Genomic DNA, 20,820 nt, shown 5'->3' with positions numbered 1-20,820 from the left:
GTTATATATCCATCATTCTGTTTTATTCATTTATGTAATTGGTTAGCAATACATCTTTTATCATGAATGCTGGAGTTGCTGCTGCAGAAAAGTAGGACGTTAAACACCATTGAATTTAAAGTCGCGACAAGTCGATGAAGGATTGCTTGTGGTATGCTTCTACACTCTCACATTTGCAATCACCAATTTGTAAACTGGTCTCAGCATATGAACCCTGTCGATATTAAGCGCTATACACACCCCTCCCCTCCTCCCATCCCTGCCGAAATCCTAGTGATAGCGATAGAGGCTACAGTTTAAATTTGGTATTTTTTATAATTTGGTGTGCAGCTCTGCGATCATTAGGGGATAAATCGTATCGATATTAAGCGTTCCATGACCTTCCATACAGGAATTATCCCACCCCTTGCCGAAAAACTTGTGAAAGAGATACAGTCACCATGTTAGTGGCTACGATTCAAATCTGATATGAAGCTGTGGGGCCATGGGTGGATGAACCCTATCGACATTCAGCGTTCTGTGACTTTTCGGGATTCCACTCCCTTTGCAGAAAATGTTGTGAACGAAATATATAGTTTTTAACAGATTTTTTAAGCTTGCAAAAATGTTATTATTTTTAATGCAAAATTATTTTTATTGCAAAATGTTTTTATTTTTATTGCAAAAGTGCTATTATTTTTATCGCAAAAATGCTATTATTTTTATTGCAAAGGTGATATTATTTTTATCGTAAAAATGTTATTACGAAAATGGCTCACTCGACGTTCTACTTTTGCCGTGTAATTTGACATATTACTATTAGTTCTGTCAGTTGGACAGGCATGTGTGTGCTGCTCTTCTCTTTTTCATATTTTTAATCCTCTACCCCATACCCCACCCACACCAACATAATTTAAAGGTTAAGGATATTATTAAATTCCTTTTGACCTTGAATGTCGTTATGCAATATGCATCTAAACAAATTCTATTTATAGACTGCTGTATACAAGGCTCAATGTGTGTGATATAAAAGATATTATTTTCTATATCTAATATGACAAGCTACTTATTTTAATCTCTATCCACGTGTCAGAAAGAATAATTGTTAACGCGCATGCTCACATACTAATATTTGCACACGGTCCATAACCTGGACTGTATTTGGTCGTTCTCTTAAAGAGGATTAATTAATTTTATTAGTTTTCGTTTCGTCAGTTCCAACTTTCAATGGAATCAGAGGAGGTGAATAACAACAATAATAAGGAGGTGGGTACCGTTGTTATCCTAAATATGCAACAGAATTAATATCATAATTTGTCTTTTTTACGTGCCACGCCCATTTGTTGGAGTCGTCAAATGACGTCTGTTGATTTTGGATATTACTGAATACTTAATTTTTCCCATCGTTTACGTTCGGTGAGATTGCTTTTAAAACGTCAAACAGTTTTTAACATTTGGTAAATAATACGAGATGATGTTGGAGCGCTAAATAATTCATTGCGGATGTAAATATTGTGATCTATTCACTCAGGCGAAACTGGGAATACCTGTTTCAAACGCTCTGGTAGCTGCGCACCTTTGCAAGGCGAAATCTTCCACTGATGTAGGTATAAAGTGTAGTATGCAAAGCCAAAATTAAAAGCAAATGCTCAATTACTTTGGCTGAAAGTTCCAAATAAAAATATTGAGACTTTCAGAAATAATCACAAGGTTCGCTTAATGAGGTTACAACTATTTAAGGATTTAAATTGTTCGATTGTATAGGTGACTTGATAATCGGGACGATCAGTTATCGCTATAACTTCGTCAGGCATATATATGAACAAGGTTTTTACTATAATGCAATCTGGGTACGCATCGGCGAAATATATCACAGTTGGGTTGTCCATGGAGGTTAACCTGTTCATTCAATAATGGGATCGTCTATAAAGCTAAACGACACTGAATAACAATTGACTGTACCAAACAAGAGTTGCGTCAACTCGAAAGACGAGTGATATAATATAAGGGCAGCTCGATCCGCGGACTGACATCGGATTGGTGGCGTTCCACTACCCCTTCTGGTAATTCTACTTCCGATTTCAGGGCACTACCCGTGTAGGGGATCGCGTGGCTAAGTGGGTAAGACGCTAGCATGTTCGATCCCTGCATTGGCCGAGAAAGTTCATCCAGATTTTCCGGCGTGGTTCTCCCTTGTCAGTGATGCAGGAGGGAGGGGCTGACAAGGAAAGCTGTCTAGTCGTTCGGATGGCACGAAAAACCGAGGACCCGTGTACACATTGGCGTGCACGTAAAAGACCCCTTGGCAGTTGGAATTCGATATAAGAGTAGGCCGTAGTGCCGCAGTCCGGGCAAAATTTCCCTCACACTGTATGGCGTATGCCCGTCTTCATTAGCCCAGGTTAGGCGCAGAACAGTAGGACGTTAAACTCCATTTCATTTCATTTCATTTCACTACCCGTGTAATAATTGTTAATTATTCTAGCCCCCCCCCCCCCCGCATACACACAAAAGTGCTCGCAGTGCTTGGCAAGCATATCGCCATATCGCCATAACGAGTTTTTAGCTATAAATTATAACTTAATGTTTGAAAAAATGAGTTTTTAAAAAGTTTCTTGATTGAAAATAAGGTGGTGCATTTGCGGTCAGATCTATTACAAAAGTTTGGTCAAAGGTCACGAGATATAAATAGGGCTAGCGCTAATCCCAACCCTAACCCTAACTCTAGTCCTAAAGCGTTCCCTAACCTACAATCTCGCCGACAATCACGTGCATAACCTTATTTACATCTCAGCAACCTTGGCTTTAAGAAATAGATCTAGCCGTGCGTTGCCGTTGGTTGGTTGGTTGGGGGTATTACTGGACGATAACCGAAAGTTGTCACCCTATAACTTGGTACGTTCAGATGATAAACAGATTTCGGTCGCAGATGTGTTGATGAAATGCAAAAAATGGACCGTGCCATTACAAACTTAAAAGAGTGGGGAGATTAAAAATTTTTGTAGCTGCACAAATACGCGGAGGCTTAGACCCGCATAGCCTTTATTATTATTATTATTTTTTATTATTATTTTACTGTTACCTTTTTGTTGAAATTCTACGTAAAATATTATCACCAGAAAGCCTGGCTGGCTACCAAACTATAAATATTTTCCGTTATGAGCGAATTAAATTAGTAAATGCACGACCAAGACAAATACATTGCCCAGAAATGTAGTTCTATTGACAGCAATTCCTGGAAGATATAAACAGCAGAATCCTCGATTAAATTGGGACGTTGAAATTTAAATCGAAGTTTACATACATTTTAGTTTTTTGTTAAGTAAACTATACAATCCCTTATCTACCTCATTTTGTTTGTTCTTTTTGTTTATTACAATTTTAATGGTCAATACAGTTCGTTGTAGTTTCGTCTGCTGTTATTGATTTGTAATGACTGGCACTAAGATCTACACCCGTTGTAACATAAATGGCCTGGCCAGACCAGGATCTTAATCCAAGTGATCCAGTGTAAGAAAACAAAGGCAAAAACCGACTGAGTACGATCGATGTAGTACCATCAGTCTTCTGTCAGACGTGGAGAGCGGGTGATCCTAACCGGCCGCCATATCCTATGCATCTTTTCTTTCCACATATCTTAGTAGCCTTGTGATCGTCTAGAATTTGTCTCTATTTGTCTTTGCTTCTGCTTCACGTTGTGTATTTACTTCTTTTCTTAATACGTTTGTCTTACCAGGAATAACAATGCAACAGTTCGTTTTTACATTTTATATATCATAGCTGATTACATATGGTACAATGCATAGTAGAATAAAGACATTCTCTCTAACCCGCTCTCATGCGGCGAGTCTGCTGATGGAAATTCCTACATCTTCTCCCTACGAGAACCACATGGCTGTCTACCCTAGAACGCGCATTCTATTAATTATATATTCTCAGATTGACACCCATTAATTATTCTATTGGCTAATTATGATGTAATTAATCATGTGATTGGTCAAACTAAACCAAATGACGCAATAGGTAAATTTCCAGTCAAATGTTTTTTGACACAATCTACCCTTGAACTTAGACCCTCTTTCCTGTTATTCTCACACTATTTCATAAACAATTAATTTGCGTTTTAAAAAAATTCATACCATAGCTAATATACTAACAATAGATAATGTTTTGTAAAGATACAAATATTTTCTAAACCATCTTATATCTCTATGCCTTGTCTATAAATATAAAAACTATTGTTTTAGTAGACAGGGAATAAATTGTAAACACGTACTTTTGTTGCTAGTGCGCATGACTTGTCTGCTCGTTGATAAGGAGTCCTGTTATTGCATTTATTATGTGAATTCTATCAACTTCCTCTGAAAAGGTATACATCTTTGATTTTTCAGGGAACTACTAACATCTTTAACATCAGTAGTAAGGTAAGAAATTTTATATATGGTCACGCTTACATCTGCCATTTGCGTATAGAATTGGTGTATAACTAAAGTCTTAGGTTGTATTAATAAGTACTTTAACATGTTAACGTATATATATAAAAATGCACCAGTCCTCCGAATTACATCGGGGAGACGGGCATAAATCTACGGGATAGGGTACACAACCATCGACGGGATTGTAATATTGAAAATGGGCCCTTATTTGTAAATAGACATATCTTTAGATGTGCACAATACCTACAAGTAAACTTCAAATTTTCCCTTTTTATAAAATTAAAGCCGTTGACATTTTACGAAATAATATGTTCCTCGACTTAATGGTCAATAAGTAACACTTGGCCATTAACTTCATTGATTTTCTTACATCTATCCCAGGATTATCTTCCACTCGTGTGTACATTTTTCCATTAGTTACCGATTTACTATGTAACCATAGACAATGGTAACTATAGCCAGTTAAAACCAGTGCTTCTATGTAAATATGTATAAATATACTACTATACTGTCCATGTTTATACAATGGCATTATTTATGAATAGTCCCAAGACGGACGAAAAGTACTTTAAAATGTTAAAATATTATTAAACCAGTGTTGAAATCAGTTTGTGTCGGCATACCTTTTATCTTTTCGTCGTTTACCGTGAAAGTAAAATTCAAGTATACTATTCAAAAAAAGTAGGGGATATTTGATTTTGGGGGCATAATACTAAAATATGCAAATGACTACGAAAAAAGTCACTATAGAACCTAACAGAAGAAACATTTCCAGTTACATGTGACGCCCAAACGCACCAATAGCTACCGCATGGAATGCAGGTGATGCTTGGGATCATCATGGGGGTCCAACCCAAGATTTGCACGACTCTGACTTTGAATGTTACAGTCATTGTGGCATTGAATTCCAGGGTGGAAACATCAGTTTAATTGTTTTAGTGACCAGAAAACAAATTTTGATATGCGTCGGCTTACCCAAAATGAAAGGTTACGTGCCCTTGGCATGCTACAGATCGGCACAACACAGGCGGTTGTGGCGCGGACGATGAATGTTTCTCAGTCTGTCATAAGCAGGCTATGGTCCAGATACCGTGATACACAATCTGTACAGGACAGACCACGCTCAGGTCGACAACTCAAGCTCAGGTCGACAACTCAAGCCCAGGATCGATTTATCCGTACCTTGGCCTTGAGAAATCGTGTCATCACCTCAAATCAGATCAGCAATGTGATGTTTTCAGATGAGTCAAGGTTCACTGTTGATTTTTTGGACAGACGTAGGAGGGTGTGGCGTCGTCGAAACGAGCGCTTCCAAGACGTTAACATCATCAGGCATGATCGATTTGGGGGTGGTTCTGTTATGGTGTGGGGAGGCATCACTGTTGCTGGAAGAACGGCTTTACATGTTGTTGCAGGGCGTGTTACAGGCCAGTACTACCGGGACAACATCTTGGCAGTCCATGTTGTGCCGTTCGCACGACGTCATGGCCGCCGTTTCATCTTCCAGGATGACAACGCAAGATGTCACAGGGCCAGGATCGTTACAGGTTACCTCCAACAACAGAACATCACCACATTACCTTGGCCAGCACTGAGTCCCGACCTCTCCCCCATCGAGCATGTCTGGGACATGCTTGGACAGAGGTTACGTCAACGTCAACAACGTCCTGCCAATGTCCAAGAACTTGCTGCTGCGTTGCAACAGGAATGGGACAATCTGGACCAAAATGACCTTAGACGTCTCATTAGGAGTATGCCACGTCGGATCAATGCTTGTTTGGCAAACAGAGGAGGATTTACCCGTCACTGACTTGGTTGTGATGCTGTGGTAACTTTGCTGTTTGACCCCGGGTATCATTTTACCCTTATAATGGTCAGTCTGTGCCTTACTTAGTCTAACGATCATTTGGAATAAATCGATGAATGTGAACTTCATTTCATTTTGTCATTTGTTTCTTCGTCAGTTTCATTAGGTGACTTTAATAACACTTAAAAATCAAATATCCCCTACTTTTTTTGAATAGTATATTAGAGAAAAAACACTACAAATTAAATTTTGGCTAGTACTTTCATCGTTATCAAACGAATCGTCAGAGTTAGATCGTTTTATATATATATATATTATATATATATATGTTTACAGTGACTGATAGTTCCCGCCATGTTAATAAACGATGAAAGCATTTGTGCGTCTTCAGATTTGTTTTGTTCTTCGGGCACAAAACAAATTGCATATGAAGTGCAAATTATTTTCTCGTTTTACAATGTAACATTGTTATTGTTGTAGGAGTCATCTGTTCAGATTGGCGAGAAAAACACCATGATGTCCGAAATGCCGGAGGGATTGTCAATCAGAATGGCGAATATTGAAAAACAATTCTTAAGCCAGACAAAGTTGATACGTGTTCAACTTTCGGAGATGAAAAGATCAATCATCAGCCATTTGACAACAAAAATTCGAAAAAGTCAAAGAAAGATGAAACAGAAGATTCGGTCGGAGATAGAAAGACTCGGGAAGAAGAGGGGTAGGCAGAAGGTGAAGACGGTTATAGCAATGATGAAGCGGAGGGAGAGGCAGATGTGGACGAGGAAGTTTGTGAAGATGCTTACAATGATGAAGAAGAGAGAGAGGGAAATGGTGAAGGCGGTCATGGTGATAGTGAAGATGATGATGCACGTCCCTAAAGTCATCTGTAATTTAAAGATGCTTCGGAGGTAAGTTGAATCAAAATGGTCATCCATTATTATTATCAAATAAAATATCTTTCTGCCTAAACTAGACAAAGAGTTGAAGAAACATATTTTAGCTGAAAGAAGTGTAAAATTTTAGAAAAACAGGGATGCGTCTCTACGTCAACTATTGTGTTTTTTGTATTTTTTTTTATCCTCTGTCACCTATAAGAGAACGACGGGGATGCCAATTCAACAGTACCGTAGGAACATACGAGACAGAAATTGTAAATCCAAATTTTCATGTGGAAGAAATTTTTTTTAAATTTCGAATCTGTGTTCCGGATTTCATCAGCTGTCACAGTTGTCGGTAATAGGGTGTGATATAAGCACTTTCTATCTTTTAGCATTTCTTTTTAGGTGAGAAAACAAGAATACCATGGTTGGCTGCTACCTAAGGCGCAATGAGTACGGTTGAAGATGCGTCTCAGAAGTAAACGTTATAATATACGCTCGCGTTTGAGTAATAGCGCCGTAGATGATTGGTGCTAGATAGCCCACAATTATAATGTTCCTCTGAAATGGGAGAAAGGGTGTAAAATAAGGCCCACAGATACGGTAACATTCCCTTGTAATACAAAAAGAGCGTTAAAGAGGTAGTCATTCTTTAAAGTCTATGCTTATCTAAAATAAAGTTCAAATTTAAAAGGGCGCAGATTTTTAAAAAAAAATATATCGCAGTTTCTCGAAAACTTTCATGAATATTTAATGAAACTGGACGTATTTAATAAAAGGTATTACTCACATATGTTTCCATACTTTTAAAATTTCGTTCCAGCTAGGTTTTGTGTGTTTCGCAGGTTTCCTTGGGTCGCTTATTACAAGGAGTCTCGACGACGATATAAAGCGTTATAACATTTTGTTAACTTGTTTACCACGTTGCGATTGCCTAACGTTATATCCAAACAAACAGTTTCACAATACGACGGATTTTTTTTTTTTTGGTTAAAAGCCGAGCTCGTAGGATGAGTGCCTCTTTAAGCCCCACGTAAATAGTGGTAATTATAAGTCATGAAATGGGATTACGTATTATGAGCACAAAATGTTGTTCTGCGTTAAAGAGGATGTCACCCTTTTCAAATTAATGACCAATGATTGGACAGATTTCACCATTTATCACTAAAACAAAAATATTACTGGCCACACACGAAACTTTTGTCTGTGACTTAAACAATTTTGCGAACTGGAAGTTGTTTCAGATAAACAGGGTGAGATCCTTTTTAAGCCCACGTCTAAAGTGGAAAAATTCATATTTTATTATGATTATAAATGGAGCAATATCCCCTTTTATATGGGAAAACCAACCTGGAATAAAAAGAAAAACAAATCTTAAATAATTAGTCTTTTGTTTTATGTTTGTACTATTTTCTCAGTCTCAGTTCTCCCTATCATCTTATGGGCTTGCCAGCAGTTAAGATTAAACACTGATATTGTTAAGAGGTACAAGTACAATAAATATATGTTTAGTTTTATCTACCATTTACATTTGGATTCCCGTGAGTGGTTGTGTAGGTAGGGCATCCAGTGCACTGCTTTGCCCTGTAGCCTATATTGTAAGACAGCCCTGATGCAGCGCAATTCCACTAGGCCAATATCACTCCCCGACTTCGAGCTGACACAATACATAGGCGTACGAACCAGGGGGAGAGGGGTCAATCTAACTTTTCAGGTAGTGAACAAAAAATAATATAATTATCAAAATAAAGTGCCCGAAATAAAAAACTAATTATACTTTGCTTTTATTTTAATACTGCGAATTTGTTCTGAATTGACTACGGATTAAGATATTTTTTTCTGGAGCCCCCTGCTTTGTGCAACATTTTTCGGGCATCAGTTAATAATTGGATGAGTAAATTTATGTCGGCATAGAGAAGGATTTCGGTTGCAAAACAATTGGACAACTTTGAAGCTACTTAACTCACGGACAAAAAATGCAGAAAAAAATGCATTTGCCGCAGTAAAATTTTTAGCCGGCCGTAACGATTCATTTGTTGTTTGGAATTCAGGTTAGGCCAATTTGCACCACGTTAAAGTTGCTGTGTTCACGGGATGGAACAGTAGGAAACGCGTTTGTGGCCGTTAATCGCCCCCACCGGAACATTATAGTAAATTGTTTGTGCTTCTATTGAAAAAAGGACCCAAAATCCCTTTTTAATTGTCATGTGTTATTCAAAGCTAACAGTGTAAACAGACACCATACCGGAACCTGGCCGGAAAATCCGGATGAACTTTCTCATTTGACAGAAGAGTTCGGCATTCGGATGTCAAAGAATAATTCGACATATGGATTGCAAAGGGTCTTTTGCCTTCCTTTTTTGATATTTGCAGCTGTAGGCTGTTTTTAGCCAGAACCTCTTTCATCACTGTTAAGAAGGAACGACGCCGGGAAATCCAGATGAACTTTCTCGGCCAACACGGAATCAACAGGTTAGCGAGCCAACATCTAACTGACTGAGCCACCGTGACTCCTCCTATTATATTAAGTACGCTATACTGCATTTGGGCGGGGTGGGGTGGGCGATTAACGCCTGCGCGTTGGATCAAAAGGTCTGCCATTTACTCAATTGGCGTGGTTTTGATTCCGCAAATAACGAAAACGAATTACTCTTTGCCATTCGGATGGCGAATATCCTCTGCGAAAATTGAAAGGTAATAAATGAATTTAACGTATTAATGACCGAGATAATGGAGGATAAAAGAAAGTATTGAATTGGTTGTATCTTTGGTTTAGTGATGGAACGATTACATTTTCGTTTGGAATATTAAGCAGAAAGTTGGTTGCTAGGACTGCTGAAAACAAAATCAGCTATCAGCTATCTCCAAACTGACCGTGTCTGTACCCACTTCACGAAATAAATCAACACTTGTCACACAAATCCAAAATGTTTAGTAATTTCAAATCTCTTGATTTCATAAGGACGTCTATTGTGCCATCAGCTATTCGTCGACCGATCCACTCTGGGGTGGGCAGAAGCACAGCTCTGTGAATGGCATTCATCTAACTATCACAATACAGCTGCGTTCACACTGCATTCGCATTCAATGGGAATTCCGGAGACCGGTCGCCCGAATTCGGGTTGGTTTTTCCCGGTTTAAAAGCTGTGCGTCACATTACTGTTTATTCGGATTGAATTCAGAATGAAACGCGCCACACTGAATGCGCAGTGACGATCATTCATATCCAAGATGGATGCGCCATTGGTGATCTTAAGTTGCTTATGTTTAGTTTCCTGAGGCAATCAAGGCTACATCAGCGACGCCGGGTCTTTCATCTTCGACACCTTGCCATGCAGCGCCGGCTACGATTATATGGTAGCTAGAATTATTTAATACTTTCTAAATTAATTAATCTAATCCGTGTAACAATATACCCATACATTTCTAGAATTGAGAAAACGATCTGAGGTGGGGAAGCAAGAGTGCAAAAGATATACCCACTTTATAAGAAAATGATTCTTTTTTCAAAAAGAATCTCGACAAACCAACAAGACCCATCCTGTACATGTTGGGGTAGGATTAAAAGAAACTTGAAAGTTGAAATTCGATAAGACGTTAACGTATATGCATGGGTGAGTTTGGGGAGCTAAAGCTAGATACATCATATCATATCCTAATAAGATGCAAGGAGTTAAAGCGAGATGGAGCCTTCTATTGCAGATGGCATTCACCTTGATAGTTAGATAGGCTATATAACACGTGTCAAGTTCAAAAATTTCAGACATAGGTAAGCAAGACTATTTCTTGATAGTATGTCTCTATATACGTTAAAACTTTTTGTACGCCCACATTTTCATGTGGACGTATTATGCCGTCGCCCCTGTCCGTCCGTCCACAATTGTTTGTGGACTCTCTACAGGTCACAATTCTTATCCGATTTCGACGAAACTTGAAATATAGGTTTATCCCCAAAAGATCTCGGCTGCTTTCGATATTGGCATGTATCGGATCGAAACTTCATGGATTATGCCCCCTGTTTGTACGAAAAATCACGTTTTTAGCTTGTGGACCCTATAGAGGTCACAATTTTTATCCGATTTTGTTGAAACTTGAAATGTAAATTTATAACCCAAAGATCTCGGTTCCTTTCGATATTCGTGCATATCGGACCATAACTTCCTGAATTATGGCCCCTGATTGTACGAAAAATCACGTTTTTAGCTTGTGGACCCTATAGAAGTCATAATTTTTACCCGATTTAAAAAAAAAACGTATTATTATATCACCGTTACACCCTAGGGACGACTGAACTCGAATTTCGTGAAAATCGGCCCAAAATTAATAGACAAAATGGCCGCCGTTCGTTCTCAAATAGCGTAAGAAAATGGTATATCAAGGTTGTGGACCCTATAGAGGTCACAATGTTTATCCAATTTTGTTGAAACTTGAAATGTAAGTTTATAACCCAAAGATCTCGGTTCCTTTTGATATTCGCGCATGTCGGACCGTAATTTCCTGAATTATGGCCCCTGATTGTACGAAAAATCGCGTTTTTAGCTTGTGGACCCTATAGAGGTCATATTTTTTATCCGATTTAAAAAACCGTATTATTATATAACCGTTACACCCTAAGGACGACTGAGTTTGAATTTCGTGAAAATCGGCCCAAAATTGACAGACAAAATGGCCGCCGTTCGTTCTGGCATAGCATAAGAATATGTTATATCAAGGTTGTGGACCCTATAGAGGTCACAATTTTTATCCGATTTTGTTGAAACTTGAAATGTAAGTTTATAACCCAAAGATCTTGGTTCCTTTCGATATTCGCACATATCGGACCGTAACTTCCTGAATTATGGCCCCTGATTGTACGAAAAATTGCGTTTTTAGCTTGTGGATCCTATAGAGGTCATAATTTTTATCCGATTTAAAAAACCGTATTGACAGACAAAATGGCTGCCGTTCGTTCAGTTCCTTTCGATATTTGCGCATATCGAATTGTAATTTCCTGAATTATGGCCCTTGATTGTAGGAAAAATCAATTTCTTGTTAGCTTGTTTTCTATCCATCTCTCGAAAATGTGGGCGTATCCTGCCCGGCAGCCGCTGGTTTGTTTAAGAAGATGTCAGATTGTTAATGCTAAGATCAATTGTTTTGCCTGTCATTTACAGGTGATTGTGCTCCGTGCTGTTATGTCTTTGGGATCTGTTATGTCTTGCACTGATTGGGATCTTTGTATTAATTATTTCTTGCATATTTCGTATGAAACGTTTTTGCTATTTCAATATGCTACTGTTAGGTGATAATCTAAGAATGGTATGGTGTCTTTTGTTTCTTCAAATTTGGATTATTTAGTGCACATTTTAATCTAAAGACAAGGTACGATTTATTTTTTGCGTCTACAAGCTGGTACTTTGGACGAGTCTATTTTAATACATACATGTACATAAATTTAAGATAGGGTGTGTGTGTGTGTGTGTACTTATTCTGGCATTAGTTAATAAAGTGGCCTAATAATGAACAGTATATTTTGTAATAGGCCTACTTTATTCCCCATATATTTTATTTTATTTTCAGTTAATCGTCTCCAATAGGCTCCGTCTATATTAAAATTACGTCTCATAGATAGGTGTACCTTCCAGTATTGATGTTAATATACTGTATTTTCCTCTAAATGAATTGTCATTGTGTTGGGTGATAAGAAGATTATTGGTGTGTGTGGTGAAGCGTTGGGACGCATTGCGCAAACGCTTACACCATGTGTATTATGATGTAGGCTACCTGTCTGCCTGCACGAATAAATAAACTGGTCTCAGCTTCATAGCAAACATCACATGATTAATAAATATCGTGCACCGGTGACATTGTATACATAAATATAAACCTCTATTATTAGACATTTGGGTTTGTACGTCTCCATCACCAATCAAATAATTGCACGTTATATGATTCATTCTAGCTATTATTTCTACTTGCAGCACTTTCTTGTAGTTTAATTTTCCTCTTTTTTTTGTTTATCTTATTCGTTGATTATAATGGCATACGGGGGACGGATGATAGCGGATAAGAAAAGTATTAAGGAGATGACAGTACGTATTAATTATTTAGGCCTATGTATCCTACGACTGCCGTGATTAGATCTTGTCCCTTCAATTCTGCAATCATAATATCACAAACTCAGGACTAAATTTAATATATATGGAAGTGGTACGTTGGACGAAATTCAAGACCGCTGAACGCACATAATCGGATGTGTAATTCATTTTCTATTGACATCAATGTTAAATGCATGCCAGTTTTTGCCCTATAAATTTTTTCGAGCATTCCGTGAAACTTAAATATACATTATGCAAGATCTAAATCTGCCTATTGCAGGTCTTTCTTTAGACCTGAAATGTTATCTAAATTAGTAATTAGACATTAATTAACTTATCCAGACCATAATCAACTCTCGATGGCATCGCTAGCCTGCGATGTTTATTGGATTAGGTTCGGATTTGCTGTTCATAACTTAATCATGAAATGAATAATCGAGACTATGTTTTTATCCTACCGACTTTAATAATGATGGCCGAGGCTTGGCCGTAAATTCAATCGTTAAAATCTCGACTCAAGAGTTGATCAATGTGACTGAAATTTTCAGCAAATTCCCTTTACATTATTTAGATTTTAACTATTATAGTGAGACCTGCCAGCTCTTTAAATCCCCCATAATGTATCTTTAATTGTTTTAAATACATGTACAACGAGTCCAATGTAACATTTTTGAAAGCGATTTAGCTATGGCTGTTTAACTGTGTCTTTGATTATTGAAAAACATGTCAAAGCAAATTACAATGCAAAAGCGGGGAAATGGGAAAGATATGATTGCTATAAATTGATGAAATATATTCGTCTATCATGAAATAAACGGAAATAATAATTACTCTTTAAAAATAGCCAAATAAATGTCACATTCTTCAAGTTCGACCACGTGTGGCGGACATACTGAGACATCAAGGGAAGGTGCCAACGTCTTTTCCCCATCTCGTCTCAGGTGAAACTGTGGTGGTGGTGGGTGGGGGGGGGGGCTCTTTAAAAAGTAATTTTATTCATAAAAGGTCCCGTATAGAAAGAAGAAAGAAAGAAAGGGGTAAATTATAATTTTAAAACATTATTTCATTTTTACCCCAACTTTGACTCCATGTACGTTTGTTCATATCAAATTCATAGATTTTCTAATGGGTCCAATTCTAAGCATATTTAGAACTATAATTATCAAAACAAAACAGGAATCGCCGCCTGGGACAAACAAAACAAAACTTATCTGGTTTTCCTGTCGATAGAATTTCCGTCATTCGCTTTTCACTTCCTCCTTCTCAAGGTTTACGCAATCCCCCACCCAACCGACTGCAAATATCTTCAGGCGACAAACTAGCGCATTTTGGCTACTATGGATTGTGACTCCGAACTATGGCCGTAAAGTTTATATTTTCAAATTTAAACAAATTGTATGGGATTTCCGATTTCTCATGGGAATTCCCGTTTTTATCCGCTAAACAGAAGAAAAGGGAAGATAAAGAATTATGTATATTTTACTTACATTTCATCCATTTTTGTTTTGACAGTTATAGAAGAATGTGCATTATTTTCCTTTCAGGGTGACACCTATATCATCCACATGTATACAAAGGTAAGAAATAAATAGAGAATATTTGTCGTTTTAGAGTGAATAACATATTTTATTTCATCGAGACGCAAGAAAACTTATATTTTCACGAATGCGTAGCATGAGTGAAAATATATAAACGTTTTCTTGCTTAGAGATGAAATAAATATGTGTCTTTTAAACCACTTACAGTATCCAAATGGGCTCAGTAACCAGGAGGTTCCGGCTTCGGGAATATCTAGCCTTATATATCTCCTAGTCAGTGGTGCATGATGGATTGACGATAAACTGAGGTCCATCCGATTACTCTTTGGCATGCACTTAGAGAACGGTGTTGAAACTCATTTCATGTTAGTGTGAACAAAGTTGACCACGCCAGTCTTCCGAGCAAAGGTTGTTACAAATTTCTGGGATCTTCTGCGGCGTAGAAATGTAATTCTAAATGGACCTTCCATTTATATCTTATATATATATATTACCATGTCGTTGTAGGAAGGAGCAATTCTGCAACTTGGAGAGAAGAACAGCATTGACTTTAAAAATCCTCGACGGGTTGAAAAAGAAATTACTAATTTGAAAAGACAAATGGAGGAACTGACCCGATATACAAGATCCCATCTTTCTCTGAGGAAACGAAGCAATGATCGTGTGGATGTTAATGTCACCACTGGCAACAGCAAGGCCAAGCGTGATGGCGATGGTAACTATAGTAATGAGGAATGGAGGGATGGCGACGGTAACTATAGTAATGGGAAATGGAGGAATCACTATAGACATGAGAAATCTGAGAATGGTGACTATAGTAATGATGAAGTCGATAGTAATGATGAAGTCCATGATGAATGGAGGAATTACAATGGTAACTATAGTAATGGGAAATGGAGGAATCACTATAGACATGAGAAATCTGAGAATGGTGACTATAGTAATGATGAAGTCGATAGTAATGATGAAGACCATGATGAATGGAGGAATTACAATGGTAACTATAGTAATGAGGAATGGCGGAACTACGATGGTAACTATAGTAATGAGGAATGGAGGAATGACGATGGTAACTATAGTAATCAGGAATGGAGGAATGACTATGATAGCGATGATGATGATGAAGACGACTATGGTTCTCATTGCGAAATGTCACGTACCAGCAATGGTAACTATAGTAATGAGGAATGGCGGAATTACGATGGTAACTATAGTAATGAAGAATGGAGGAATGACGATGGTAACTATAGTAATGAGGAATGGAGGAATGACTATGATAGCGATGATGATGATGAAGACGACTATGGTTCTCATTGCGAAATGTCACGTACCAGCAATGGTAACTATAGTAATGAGGAATGGCGGAATTACGATGGTAACTATAGTAATGAAGAATGGAGGAATGACGATGGTAACTATAGTAATGAGGAATGGAGGAATGACTATGATAGCGATGATGATGATGAATACGATTATGGTTCTCATTGCGAAATGTCACGTACCAGCAATCGTCGCTACGACCTAATACCACGCCAATACTACCCCTAATACCCTATATACTACATAATGATTCAAAATGGACATATTAACAGGGTTATATGCAAAATGGTTATGTAAAAGCATGTTAATACTGACAATCAGATGGATTTACAATTTCTAGATTAACCTTACCATTTAAAATGGAATGACTAACTATAGGCCTGTTAACAATGGAATTACTAACAATAGATGGATTTACCAAAGGTTGACTAACGACAATATATAGAAATATAATCGTTAACATGGTCACTATTATTGCAACTATTGAGGCAATGCTGACGTCCCAGTTCTTTGAGAACTTTGACATTTTTCTACTTACTTTAATGTCCGTTTCTAGTTCTATTTTGTTTGCTGATGTTTTACTTTAATTTCAGTCAAGTCCAATGCTTCTTTTTCTTTTTCCATGTCTAGTTCAAATTGCATTTCTAGTTCAAATTCTTGTTCCTTTTGTGTTTCCGCCATTGTTTCCAGCACAGCAAGCATTAGTACTTCCTTTATCCGTGCCGACGACAACGTCGATGTTGGTGAATTACTAGTGCGAAAACTTGGTACTGGGGTTTTATTTATACTAAACCATTCACTATCACTTTGTTTGGACGTTTCTATATAGTTATTTCTCTCGGTGAAATACTATTCATTATAGGCTGCAATGGCTGCATCATCTATAGTATTACAATATTCGTCGTAACAGTTTAAATATTCTTCAAATTTGTTTTCCACAAACTGCGTTTTTGTCTAATTAACAAGCGATCGGCACTACTTGTCAACTTTTCATTTAAAGGACAATATTGGTGTCAGTCATTATGTGATAGAACTGGTTAAACACGTTCCAAATATAATTTTAATACATATAGCTTTGCTACGATAGATGCGTTGTGAAGCTTTCAAGAAAAGAAAGTGACGAACGCAAAAGGAAAACACGAGTTATCCTTCTATATAACTGACTCAAGTGACGAGTGATAACAGATACACGGGTTAATTTCTGCTCACTAATAATTCCTTTGAAGACGAAAAATTGTTATGTGAGACTGTGAGAGGATATCTGATAATTCAAAAAAGTAATTGAATGCCACTGGATAAGGGAAACGCGAAAAACAGAAATAGCCCGTACATTCCCTTTGTTCTTAATCATTCTCTTCTTTATAAAAAACATTGTAATGCACGGACTTTTTGTAGTTTTCTCGCTGTCTCTTATCTAGTGAGAGTCGGTTACTTTTTTTAATTGTAAGATATCCTCCCACAGTCTCATATAACAAATTCGCCCGTGAATCTGTTATCACTCGTCACTTCAGTTGGTTATATAGAAGGATAACTCGTGTTTTCCTTTTGCGTTTGTCACTTCCCTTTTCTTGAACGCTTCATAACGCATCTATCGTAGCAATGATCTCTGTGTTAAAATTATATTTGGAACGTGTTAAACCAGTTCTATCACATATGTGATATTGACTCACACCAATATTGTCCTTTAAAGCTTCAGCTGAAACCTTTAATGGTCTGCACGAAGCCTTTAATCTTTCACTATAACTGTATTATTCATCGTTAAGGATACCAACACGCAGTGGCGATGCCAGCCACCGGTGATAGGAGGGGCAATGGGGGCAAAGGCGGAAGCTTCAACTAGGGGTATGGGTGGCCTCCCTGAAATGCAGTCTGGTAGTATTTCAGGCACTGATAGTCAAAATAAATAGACTGACCAGTTTACCCGACCAGAGTGAAAAATGTCAAAGAACGGACTTGCGAACCTCGACGAAGCCCCCTCATGAGCTCCAAAGTAGCGAGCCCTTACGTGGGACAATTGTTAAAAATAGACAGCCGGGAATACAGTGCGACACCGATTGTCGAGATAAATAGAGTGGACCAGTGTATTGAGATTGGGATTCATTGAAAATATAATCTATCATGTCCTATATCTATCTACTGAATCATAACAGTTATTCGTAATATTACACTGAACGCTAAAGCTTATTGGCCTCTGCAGTTGCACTACCGTATGACATACTCTATGGTATGGCAATGTAAATGTGGAAAGACAACAACTGCAATTTGGATGATTTCTTAATATATACTAGACGATACTATTACTAAATAGTCTAAGTAAACTTGTAAATAATAATTATGATTGGATCGATCATAGCTCAGCTTGTGCAGGTCCCCAGAAATGATCGAAATTCTAAAGTTCGCTTAGCGAAGACTTTCAAATCATTATCATATCTTAATTATAACATACAAATTACGTCATAAAACCACCAAGTTATCTACGTGACGGGGACTCCTTGCCCCGAGTGTAATTGTCACGGGATGTTATTATCATGTGACAATGTATTATTCCAAACAGTGCCTCTTACAGCAAAGCTGTCCAACCTCGTGGGTTTTCTCCGGGGCCTCCGGTTTCCTCCCAATGCTAAAGACCCCTACGCGCAAGCGAATTATGTAAATAAAAATAAAACATGTTAGTCCCGAAATGACCTAGTTTGTGTCGAGTGGACGTTAAACCCCATTTCTCTCTCTCTCTCTCTCTCTCTCTCTCTTACAGCAAAGCGAGTACCCCCCACCCCACAACACACACACACACCGTCCTGTTATTTAACTAACGTTTTCAGTTCTGTTGAACTTGTTCAGGCTATTTAATATAATGTACGTAATATGACACATGTGGTTTATTTCTTTTTTCAACGTAATTTTATATATATTGTATTGTATATTTCACTTACGTCATATGTGACACGTTCTGTCAAACATATAATTATGTTTTTGTTATATTAAAGGAGCTAAATCGCTAATATTTTGGATCTAGAAATTGACACAAATGGGTCGCAACGCATATAATAATGTAATATGAATGTATATAAACTGATTTACATTCAATCGTTTCAGTTTTTACTGCAATTTCTTATCAGTTATATTCGGCGAAATACGCCAAAAGTCTCAATCCAATGGCAATCTCTAGCGTCTGGTTATTCAACTCTATACCGATAGTATTTATTGCGCATGCTCTCCAGAGAAGAATACGACGTCACTGTTTGACATGACTTGTGAAATATATCTAGCCCCTTTCTACGAGTCCCTTGTTAAAAATGGCGCTGAAATGCACCATTGTACACGATTCGTGTACCATCGGTAAAATGTTTATTTTGACTTAATTATCGGATATCAGAAGCCCATCTTTTCCCCGTAAGATCACAACATCAATGTTGATTTAAATTGACAATTAAATCGTGTTTTCAATGTCGAAGATTTTGGATGATACTGAGTTAGAGACTTAGCTACTTTAAACTTAACAGACTAAAAACTAACTCTTGTTTTTTTTCAAGACTTCGCGATAGAGCCAGCTCAACAGCGACAATATCGACTTTTACAAATGATGAAGTAAGACCGGAAGCAACCGTATGAAACGACAAGGAAAGCAACCACAAGGAGCGACACCGGAAAACTATAAAATAGTGACTATCAATGCTACCTCAGAAACCAATACTACACAAAAAGGTGCATACCGACGAAAACGCAATGAGAATACATTAGATATGCGTACATTTTAATGTACATATTATGATATATTTATATTCACCTGGTCTGAGATGTGTTCTCTCTCCTGACTTCTATCCCACACTAACTCACAAATGTATCCATACTTTTAAAATTTCGTTGCAACGTTTATGCCGTCATAAACTCTATTGTATTCTGTTTTTGTCACGAGACGGATTATGTTTACTATTGATTAGGCACCACACACCTGTTGTCACTAAAATGGAATGGGGTGCTGTCACGGGGGCGGGGGCAAAAATTATGCAAACAAAAGTTTCACAATACGACTGTTAAAAGCAGTTCCGCTTTAAGCTTCGCGTAAATAGTGGTAACTATCGTCTTATGCACTTGCCAGCAGTTTAACTGGAATTGAACTCATGTCCTGGGACGCACCCTCGGTCCTAACGTAACCCTAACTCAGGTAACGATAGTGCCAGGGCCATCTAACGCATGAATATACTAAGTAGTTTTGTTGGTGGGGGGCGGGCATGAGCAGGTAACGATAGTGCCAGGGCCATCTAACGCATGAATATACTAAGTAGTTTTGTTGGTGGGGGGGGGGGGCATGAGCATAGGTGGCTCATCTTTGCTGTACAACATGGTTTTTATACGCCCATATTTTCATGTGGACGTATATTGTCGTCCCCCCTGTCCGTCCGGACGTCCGTCCCGACAAAATGGCCGCTCTTTGTACGCGAACTGTGTACAAGTATGCAATACGAAGGTTGTGGACCCTCTAGAGGTCACAATTTTTGTTCCGATTCTGATGAAACTTAAAACATATCTTTATATCCCAAAGTTCTCAGTCCTTTTTGATATTTGCGCATTTCAGACCATAACTTTCTGGATTATTGCCTCTGATTGTACAAAAAATCCTGTTTGTTTTTAGCTTGTTCTCTATCCATCTCTTGCAAAATGTGAGCGTATCCTGCCTGACAGCCGCTGTTTTTTTTTTAATTGTTTAAACACTGATATTGTTAAGAAGTACAATAATATATGTTTAGTTTTATCTACCATTTACATTTTGATTCCTGTGAGTGGTTT

At 37.8% G+C, this 20,820-nt stretch overlaps 1 protein-coding gene and 1 long non-coding RNA gene across 2 annotated transcripts; both read left to right on the top strand.

Annotated features, from left to right (window-relative positions):
- Nucleotides 1-1,113: 1,113 nt before the first annotated feature.
- On the top strand, nt 1,114-8,472 carry LOC126824523 (uncharacterized). Its single transcript, XR_007681544.2, has 4 exons — nt 1,114-1,245; nt 4,371-4,403; nt 6,703-7,130; nt 7,506-8,472. It is a non-coding gene; the product is annotated as an uncharacterized LOC126824523 (long non-coding RNA).
- A 4,581-nt stretch (nt 8,473-13,053) lies between these two features.
- LOC126823637 (bifunctional endo-1,4-beta-xylanase XylA) lies at nt 13,054-17,079 on the top strand. The gene is made up of 3 exons (XM_050552593.1): nt 13,054-13,171; nt 14,722-14,754; nt 15,223-17,079. The coding sequence occupies exons 1-3, from the start codon at nt 13,118-13,120 to the stop codon at nt 16,261-16,263; spliced, it is 1,128 nt and encodes a 375-aa protein (XP_050408550.1). The 5' UTR covers nt 13,054-13,117; the 3' UTR covers nt 16,264-17,079.
- The last annotated feature ends 3,741 nt before the right edge of the window (nt 17,080-20,820 follow it).

The sequence above is a fragment of the Patella vulgata genome, chromosome 6 (assembly GCF_932274485.2).
Source record: "Patella vulgata chromosome 6, xgPatVulg1.2, whole genome shotgun sequence".
In the NCBI taxonomy this organism is placed as follows: Eukaryota; Metazoa; Mollusca; class Gastropoda; family Patellidae; genus Patella; species Patella vulgata.
The sequence above is the reverse complement of the archived record's forward strand: the minus strand, read 5'-3'. Positions and strand labels throughout refer to the sequence as shown.

Bases quoted from the DNA above. Each gene is read 5' to 3' on its own strand.
- LOC126823637 (XM_050552593.1), top strand. From the start codon at position 13,118: ATGGCATACGGGGGACGGATGATAGCGGATAAGAAAAGTATTAAGGAG. The intron at 13,172-14,721 runs GTACGTATTAAT...TTTTCCTTTCAG, and splicing joins AAAGTATTAAGGAGATGACA to GGTGACACCTATATCATCCA. The intron at 14,755-15,222 runs GTAAGAAATAAA...ATGTCGTTGTAG, and splicing joins TCATCCACATGTATACAAAG to GAAGGAGCAATTCTGCAACT.